Raw genomic sequence first — 9,567 nt, 5'->3', positions numbered from 1 at the left:
CTGCTAGGGCAGCAAGCGATCATCCCTGTAGGACTCTGACAGCACTGAGCAGCTCCCCAGCGACAGGCTGCTGCACCCTCAGTGTGAATGAGATACTGCAGGTCTTTCCTTCCTGCTGCTCCCCATGTGCAATATTTAACACACACCAACTGTGCACTACACTCATCTGCAGCCATTTTTGTTTTAAATATCGAATTGTATATATCTATATATCATTTATCCTTTTTTTTTTTTTTTTTAAGTATTTGATATTGACATTCTGCAGTTTTCTTTTCTGTACTGTATGTAACACACCAAATTTCCCCACTGTGGGACTAATGAAGGATAATCTTATTTTACCCTAAACTGAATTCTAACCTCAAAAACAAGTTTTAACTCTCAAACAGCCTTTTGAAGTTATAAGGACTGGCCAACATCCCTTCACTCCATTAGGTCTATAACTTAAACCGGTCCTCACAATAATAGATGTTTACACACACAAGCAGACAGAGGAAGAACGTATGATTTAAAAAGAGCAGAATCACTTGCTGACCAACGTGGAGAAATCCACTTCTGGTGTGAACAGCTACTGCTAGAGCTGACATCAGTGGTTTTGTCTGTCAGGTGTGTGAAACTGAACGACACTATTGGTTGCATTATGGGAACTGTAGGATCCAGCGCTTCATGGAATATGATCCATCTACTGACTAAAAGCCAGGAAATCCCAGACTATGATTTCAATTTTGACCATTTTCAATCCATCTCTTTTTTAGAAGTGTAACACCCTTTTAAAATATGACATTTAGAGACCATGTACTGTAGGTGGACTGCATTCCACAGAGAACGTCAACTGATTGCTTAAAAGGAAGTCGTCCCACTCACAGCGACATTAATCATATGTTAAGTTTTGGTTATGTTCATCTGTGTTTACATGTTTTCATTAGTGTCAGCTGGTGTTAATACACTCTGCAAAACCTCAATAAAAAGATTCTGATTTAAGAAAAAAAAATCTGTTTAATGTGTGTCAATTTACAAAATAAAAAAACAGCCCTGGTAATTTTATATGCAACACAAGAAATTAAACAACATGGAAACAACAACGAAAATGCTTTCAGGGTACTCAGGAGCCATTAACATGTGGCTCTTCTTCCATATCTTCATCCTCCTCCTCTTGATCTCCCTCGTTCATCTCCTCTCCAGCATCTCCACCCATGTGTGCTGCCATCTGTTCAGCATCTTCCTCCTCTTCTTCCTCCTCCTCCTCCTCCACCATCCCAGCTGGACCTGATTTTACAAGTGATACAATTCATCCATCCATCAAAATACACACACATATATATATATATATATATAGATATATATAAAAAAAAAGAAAAACATAGTGTAAGGCTGGTGTTATCCCATACTTTTCTTTGTAAGCCCCAAGTTCACTGGTTTCAACTGAAAACAGTTCAGTTTTTTGACGCCCCAGTAACTTTCCATAACAGCTGGACACGTCATTTTTAGCAATCATTAATATTGTATTTGTGGGGGGTGTGTGGGTGTGTGTGTGTGTGTGTGTGTGTGTGTGTGTGTGTGTGTGTGCTATTTTCAGTGGCAGATTAATCCTTGGTGCTCCACTGATCTTTTGCAGCAGCAGGGTGGTACGGAAGCTTAATGCATTCACTTGAGAAAGAAATATGCTGTTTTTTCTGAATTAACAAGATCATATCTCAGAATTTTGGGATAACCTTGTTAATTCAGAAATACAGCAGATTTTTTTTCTCAAGTGAAAGCATTAAGCTTCTGAAGGGTGGTGTATGTGGACGGAATCAAAATAAACCAGCGTGTATTCATGGTTAATAAAGAACATGTCAACCAGTGCAACTGTGTGGTTCCCTAATGTGTTTTCAATAGTTTTTGAACAACAATTGAACCCTACGGGACAGAGGAATACAATATATCAGGCTCAATGCTTGTTAGCAGGATGAATTAATTGCTGGTTCAGTGTTTTTATTATAAAAAGGTGGTTAAAACTACTACTACCAATTACTGTGACTTGTTGGCAACATCACTGCCTCAGTGTGGATTTTTGTCACAACTGAAAAACCCAGTGTAAGGAATCCTGACTAATGTGTCTATACAAACGAAATGATACAGTCTAAAGTTCACCAGCTTCTACAGCATTGGTCAAGGTCTGGTAATTGTCGAGCACTGACCTTGTCTGAGATCTCTGCCTGGGATCTGACCGGCCTGCAGCATCCCTTTCAACCTCTCCACCTCTGCCAGTGATGAAGCGTTGGCGATGGCATTCTGAAAGACAAACACACTCAGGTAAACCACAGTGGTTGGTCTGATAAACTCTGTTCATCCCTTTACATTCTGCAAATTCACAGCTAGAGATCTGAATCTTCATCCAGGTTAGTTAGTACATCAGTGACGCTTCATCTCCACCGTGGTCTTATGACAACTACTTAGTAAAGGTGATTATTTAAATCATACATCAGTTAGAACAAACTTCAAAGCCACATTGTGACCATCATATCAAGAGTCAAATATGACAAAGTTGAAACTTCAGCATAAATGTTCATTCTTCACACTGTAGTTTGACAAAAACAGTCTTCAGTCAAGGTTCCCTTACTGGCTTTTTTAAGGGCTTTTAACAACATCTCACTGTTCTTCATAAGTGGGTTGGGACTGCCAAGTTATCATGGAGTTTCTTGAATTATAACCCCCCATCTTTGGTCAAGGACACTCTTTGGCTCTGAACATCAGACCATTAACAAACCGCCTCTTTAATAATTGAGATACTTGATGACCACTGAGTAAACTCCGTCCTCAAAGGAAGACTGTAAAATGTGATTGCAAGCTCCAGAAACTGCTGTCAGAATCTAAGCACCCCATAAACCCAGTGCCAACATTTTTCAAGTAAACAAGTGAACCTTGACAGCTTCCACGTCTGCTTGCGACGGCCCCGTCCTCTTCTTCTCAAGCTGTGCTGCCACTCCAGGAGTGAATCTGAAAGGAACACATCATTTAGACAACATGGACGAACACGGCTTCTCTGACCTCTCAACCAGTGTAGTTAATCTCATGTGTAGTGTCTTTTCTTTAGTCAAATAAACTGATACATTGTCCAAAGACAGCAGTCCTGAGCAACACTGTGGTGAACGTTACTGGCTTCAGGTTGTAACGGTTCAGGTCCATTCATACAGTTATTACTTCCACTAAGGGAGGTATGATTTTGATTTCTGATTGCTGGCACACAGAACAAGTGATGATCTTTTAGTGCAGACACCAGATTTTTTTTTAATAATTTCCTTTCCTTTTCTTTTGTTCTTCAGACTTTGCTCCAGCACATACAATTTGAAACAAAATAATGGAGACTACTCTAAATTACCATGCCTCATTACCAAGCCTAAGCTTTAATTTGAGTAGACCTGTGTGAGAGATATTGTCCATTTATCACATAGTTGTCAGAGTTTATGGGTTGAAAATTAATTTGAATTCAACCTCTCCACCCTGCTCTGGTTGCCTGGGCTGTATTTTTAGAATCATTGTCCTGCTGAATGATGAAATGTTGTCCAATGAGTTTTACGCATTTGGCATCCGAGCGCAGAATGCTCCTGTAAACAGCAGTGTGCCAGTTTTATTTGCAGCCATACAGGCCCAAGTCACAACAGAACCACAGATGAGGTGGCAGCTTTGGGTCATGAGCTGTTCCTCTTTCCATTAATTTGATAGAGGTTGGTTTTTGTTTCATCAGTCCATACAACTGTGTTGAAGAACTCTTCCAGCTTCTTGTTTTTGCAAAATGCAACCTGATCTTTCCGTTTTTGAGGTTTACCAGTGGTTTGCATCTTGTGCTGAGTGAGTCCTGAGGTTATGTCTCATGACCGCTAACAAAAAAAAAACAAAAAAAAACATGTCTGCCTACATCCTGGAGAGCATTCTTGGCTAGCTGTGTAGTCCAGTTATTTCAAATTGAATGTGCTGAATCAGAGTCTGAACAACAAAGAATAAATTTAAAATAAAATAAAAATAAATCTAAAATAAATTTAGGAGTTTGCTATGAATCACAAAGACATAGCCAAAACAAAAAAATATAGCCAATCCCACCCGTTTAATCACAGTGTATTCTCACAAATATACTGTATCTGACAGGTGGTGACTGTTTGTTTAACCCGTTCCATCAGCCAGGATCCAGCGGTTCAGAGGAGCTGCTGTCTGACGAGGACTTTTGTCTTACGTTTTTGTTCGCCTGGCAATATCCTTTGCAAGTTGAGCACCCCGTTTGCCTTTGAACATTTTCTCCGCCTCCTGGCGTTCCTATGACGATATCACACAGTTAAAGTGAAAACCCTTGTTAATCACAGACTGAGCGATCATCGGGGGGGTGGGGGCAAGGCCAGGCAGGAAAATGCACAATTCACCACAACTCCTTTGGATGTTCAACAGATTGTAACAAGATTGTTAGAAATGTAATGGTTAAAGGTGTTTTAGCTTCCATCTCCAATACATATGATCCATGACCAACACCTGTTGCCAGCCCTTGAAATACTGTGCAGGGTCACTGAAGGGCCCTGTATCCCACATTAATCCACATTTAATTGAGACTTAAAAACTGGCACAGTATACCTGCTCATTTGCACTTACCTTGAGCTTCACCTTCTGGAAGTCAAGCACACGGATCTGTGGGATTTTGCTGATGACATAGAGCCTGTAATGCTTCTTGTTTGTCACTGGATTCCTTAACAGGCTGAAATTATTAGAAACAAGTACACTCATAATTAAGTGGGGCACAAGGCGGTTCAATAATCTGATTATGTTTGAGTACTGATGATTCATACCTGAGAAGGTTCAATGTCTTCACCGAGGCCAGTGGGTCCAAGTCACCCTACACAGGAAAAGAGCAACCGTGTAGGAAAAACAGTACGGTAAAAGAGGCAGGTTAAGTTTCCAGTGTTGGTACGTTACTACCTGTGAAGGCACATTAGAGTAATTTAGTGGAGCTTAATCAAAAGGGGCTATTTGTAAATTTTCTCTTGCTGGGAGCAGGTGATGGTGACCGTCACTTGACAGGAGCTATAGCGGTAGAGGTTATAATACGTCTACATCTTCAGGGCAGATCGGAAGCTACAGTTAGTCTCTATCGGAAAATGATGACACAGATCGGAGCTCGCTGGTTAGCGTGCTAACTTCAGTAGAAGAAAAAGTCGTGATAGAGACAAGAGTTAACATTGCTGTTTGTTTCCACCTCTGGAGACAGCTGTTGGTGAGAAAAGGAATTAAGTTTGATGTTGAACTCACAATGTTTCTTGACTGGTAAGTGAACAGCTTTTAGTGCTATCGCTGGCTATGTAGCAATAGCAAAACAAATAGCTCCTTTAATAAAAAGCATTGGTCTAGATGAGTGAAGTTAACAGGAGCAACTTAATACACCATTACCAGAGAACCTGTGAAATTCAACCCGACACAACATCCTAAACACAAGTTCTAACCTTATGTAGCTGATCTTAGTTTTTGTTGCCGCTGGCAGAGACGGGTGTAAAGTCAACTCAGCAGTGGTTTTGGAGGCTGTAGTTGTACTGCTATAATAAAATTTTGCACGTTGATGGAATGACTCCAAAATGATGGCAGATTTGAATCAACAAAAATCACAATAATCTTCACTGAGAAGAATTATAAAGGGACTGCAGACTGTAGAGGAATTTAAATTTTTCTTGTATGTCAGTTTAAATCAGTAAAGATTATATTCACCACGTTGATCACAAATATAAAAACTATGAATGTACTCACGAGCTCCTGAATGTTGTTGTTTGTGAGGACCAGTTCTGTCAGACCTGGCAGAGACTGCTCCAGATTCTCACCTATGCGACTGGAGAAAAAGTTTCAGAAGGTTACGAGCATGCAGCGATATACTGACTGGCCAAGTACACTGTGATCAATTCAACAAAGGCAGCACTTCATTAAAACCATCTGAAATCATCTACAGTCGTTTGTACCATCTCATAAAGCATACATATAGACTTACTGAGCGTCTGCAGTGTCTGTGTTTCTCACTCATGTTATTAAATTTCAAATGTTATATTCTGAATCTACAGTTTGATTCAGTGGTGAGCTAATGAGCATTCAGTCCAAAAAACTGTGTTGAAAAGAGGCTTCTTTGATGTGCCTGTGTTGCAATAAGTTCTGCTGGGGCAATAAGTACAATCTGTACGACCATTGGTCGGCATCTGGTTATATTGTCTGGCAACAGAGGCCTGTCGGGCCTGTTGTGTGAACTTAGCCTAACTACATTAAACACAGTGTCTGTAAGCAATAAGCTAGCAGCCAAGGCTCTATTCACACCAGATGAAAACAAACCAAGTTGTCATATTTGTCACAGACTGTATTAGTAAAATACCTGCAGTGTTCCCCCTTCACAAAGCCACCACACTATCAGTTATATGGGAATTGAATTAATCCCATGAATGAAATGAACAAAAGCCATAATCCTATTATTTTATCCAGTGAAAAATTACATCAAGGTGTTTGTAATGTCAGCACATTACCAATCCTATTACACATCAAATCAGGTCATATTAAATGAGATTTCTGCCTGGATAGAAAGCTTTGTTTGTAACAGTACATACACCGGGCTGTATGTGTGTCACAAGGTTAGGTCACGAGAAAACATTTTAAACACCCCACAGACTGCACTACAAGGATGACAAAATAACACTAACAGCAACTTCTTTTAAGATTGATTTGATTGATTCATACTCTGAGTCTGTAGGTGGAGGACAAACCACCAAGATACTTGGAGCTGTAATTAATACTGAAACTTTCATGTGTGCTCCAAATGGGAGTAAATTTGTTGAACAGCAAGTGCAATATCAAACCCATCAGACTTGATAACAATCCCATGTTTAATCTGGAAGCACTGAAATGCTCTATGATTAATTTAAGTGTGAAAAAGCAACATGTTTGTCTTTAACTGGAACATCATACTGATTTTTTTGCATTAAGACACTGGAGGGTGCTGCAGCTTTAACTTACCAAATCCTGTTGTTGTTCATTAGAAGTGTTTTCAGTCTCTTGAGCAGAGGGAAGCCATCCAGTTTTCTGACTTCATTATCAGAGAAATCTATAGTGTCAAACTGGTCCAGTGTAGCTCCAAGATTTTCAAGCACTGGGATTTTATAACCTGTCACATGAAAAAGAGAAATACTGAGGAGGAACATCTGTTGCACTTGAAAAATCATTAGAGATCAGTATGATGTAGGATACATAGATACAGAGATTTCAATATTAATATACAGTAGAGCACCTTGAGATGTGGGAATGAGTTTAAAAAGGTTTTTCCATAAAAATGGGTATAATGGTACAATAGTGTCTCTAGCTGACAACACAAAAGTGATACAACACCAGAGGCCTGTACTATGAAGCAAGTTCAACAAACCCAGGATAACTTTTAGTTGTCTGGGTTAACTAAACCTAACATTGACCGTCCTGGATAACCTTTACTATGAAGCTGGTTATCAACTGGCTCAGTTAACCCTGGGTTTACCTATCAGGCTACGAGCGCGTTCATGTGAACGAGGCGGAGTTGTTCATTATAAACCAACATCGTCTGAACCACAAATGAAGTACTAAATATGATTTGAGAAGAAACACTGAAACCTGCCGGTAATTTTGGTTAAAGCAACATCCAAAAGTGACACTCAACAAGGTGAAATGTGATTAAATGATCACATGACTGGAATAAAAAATATATTATTTCAATGTCTAAATATAATTTGTAAAGTCTGACTAAAATATATTGTAATTAAGTGCATGAATTATTACGTTTGAGTATTTTTGCTCTTTTGCCTGATGATGAACAAACTTATGAACATGAGATGTAGATAAAATGTTAAAGTTAAAAAAGTTAACGTCAGACCTTTTCTGAGAGGAGAGAAGTAGTTGATGTCTGATGAGTCAGACCGACTGAAATGTTAATTTACAATCATGGAAATAATTAACAGTATGTGGATCATTGTTCTAATCAAAGACATCAGAGGTTTGGTTTTTATTTCCAGTTGTGGTCTCAGAGTCTCCTCATGTTATTCTGAGCTGCAGTGATGAAGAAGAGAGTGAAAGCTTCATCACTGTCAGGAATCCTGTCGGATTAAAGAATATCTGTTCAATTAAAATGAAGCTATAATTGTTATTATATAGGCTATTTATTTAGTGTAATATTTTTAGAAGCTTTATCTTAAGACCAGAGTGGACACATGGAAAGACTCAAGAAAGGGATCTATTCGACTGATTTATATTTTACATCTACTGCTCGTTATTATTGATCACTTTATTGTAAAGTCTAGGTCTTAGGACTGAAAACCCAGAGTTTAACCTGAAGTTACCTCGATAACCTCAAATCCTGCTTCGTAGTACTGGCCTCAGGGGTCATTTAATATAGAAGTGCAGTCATTTCTATGGCACAAAGTGTTGGGCTGTTAACTGCCCTAAATCTGAGAGGATTCCCCTCATGTGAGCCTGTGTCACCACTGACATAGTGGCCCAGACTGGATTAAGGGCATGTGGTAAGTATTCAAACATGATCTTGAATATTTAACATAAATAAATACCACAAAACATTTACGGGTCATAAAAAGCATCTTTGGTGGATTAAATTAAGTAAGCATTTATTTTCATTGAACCAATAGTACTTAGGCAATGAAAAAAATATTCCTAATTAATAAACAAAGCTGTGATGATGCGATTCACAGGCTTTGAACGACTGGGTCACATGAATTGGAAGCTATTGAAAAAAAAAAAACATTTATTAATGATATCAACAAAGCACTATCTACTTCATGTTAAGCAGTGCACGCTAAATGGAAATGTTTTTGCGAAATGTTTTTACTTTATTCTTTTTATCCCATCGCCTTTGTATCAGCTGTCCTTTGGCTGGCAAAGCTGTAGCTTAACATTTTGGTAACGTAGTTCAGACCCTTACCTGCCGCTTTCTTCTAACCAACAGCTACGCAGTAAACTAAATGAACCTGAACCCGCATGAAAGTCACTTTGCTGGTCGTATCAAAAAGTACAAGACTTCATTTGTCAAGTTTTTGAATGGAGCGCGGTGTGAGGCCTGCATGTAGCCTGAGCAAGCTAACTTAACATCTCCAAGAACAAAGTTAAACTTACCTCGTAAATCCAGCTCCCTGTCTCTCACAGGGTTGGTATACTGAGCAGCCTGCTCAATCAGCTCCGCGGATAATTTCACCATGTCGAGGCCAACAACAGACGTTACTGGCTTTTAATTTTTGCAGCAAAACTGCAAACACGCTGCTGCCCGGAACAAACGCTTCGCTCACGTCTTCCTCCTCTTTGATATTAATGGCGGGCTACAAACCAGCGCGAAAGGCGCACACCGCCCCCTACTGTACCGGAGTGTGTAACATCAGGACTGTAGGAGTTTATATAGTGGATATTAGACCTGTTTCCTTTAAATATTTATATGAAGCCCTTTGAACCTGTGATTGTTTGTCCCCTTCCCACAGCTATCAGCCTATCCTTCAGTCTTTCTCTTTCACTATTGAACTTCCTATCAGTGTATGCTTTACAGTTTCCTTACAGTTA

General features: G+C 39.3%; 1 protein-coding gene across 1 annotated transcript; it reads right to left on the bottom strand.

Annotated features, from left to right (window-relative positions):
• Window positions 1-973: 973 nt before the first annotated feature.
• snrpa1 (small nuclear ribonucleoprotein polypeptide A') lies at window positions 974-9,324 on the bottom strand. The gene is made up of 9 exons (XM_056381981.1): window positions 9,133-9,324; window positions 7,000-7,147; window positions 5,758-5,836; window positions 4,809-4,855; window positions 4,615-4,717; window positions 4,208-4,287; window positions 2,901-2,976; window positions 2,178-2,271; window positions 974-1,263 (listed from the first exon to the last, which is right to left on the bottom strand). Exons 1-9 carry the CDS (start codon window positions 9,212-9,214, stop codon window positions 1,100-1,102), a joined length of 873 nt encoding a protein of 290 aa, XP_056237956.1. The 5' UTR covers window positions 9,215-9,324; the 3' UTR covers window positions 974-1,099.
• Window positions 9,325-9,567: the final 243 nt, after the last annotated feature.

The sequence above is a fragment of the Seriola aureovittata genome, chromosome 1, assembly GCF_021018895.1.
Source record: "Seriola aureovittata isolate HTS-2021-v1 ecotype China chromosome 1, ASM2101889v1, whole genome shotgun sequence".
NCBI lineage: Eukaryota > Metazoa > Chordata > Actinopteri > Carangiformes > Carangidae > Seriola > Seriola aureovittata.
This window is presented reverse-complemented; position numbering and strand designations above follow the sequence as displayed.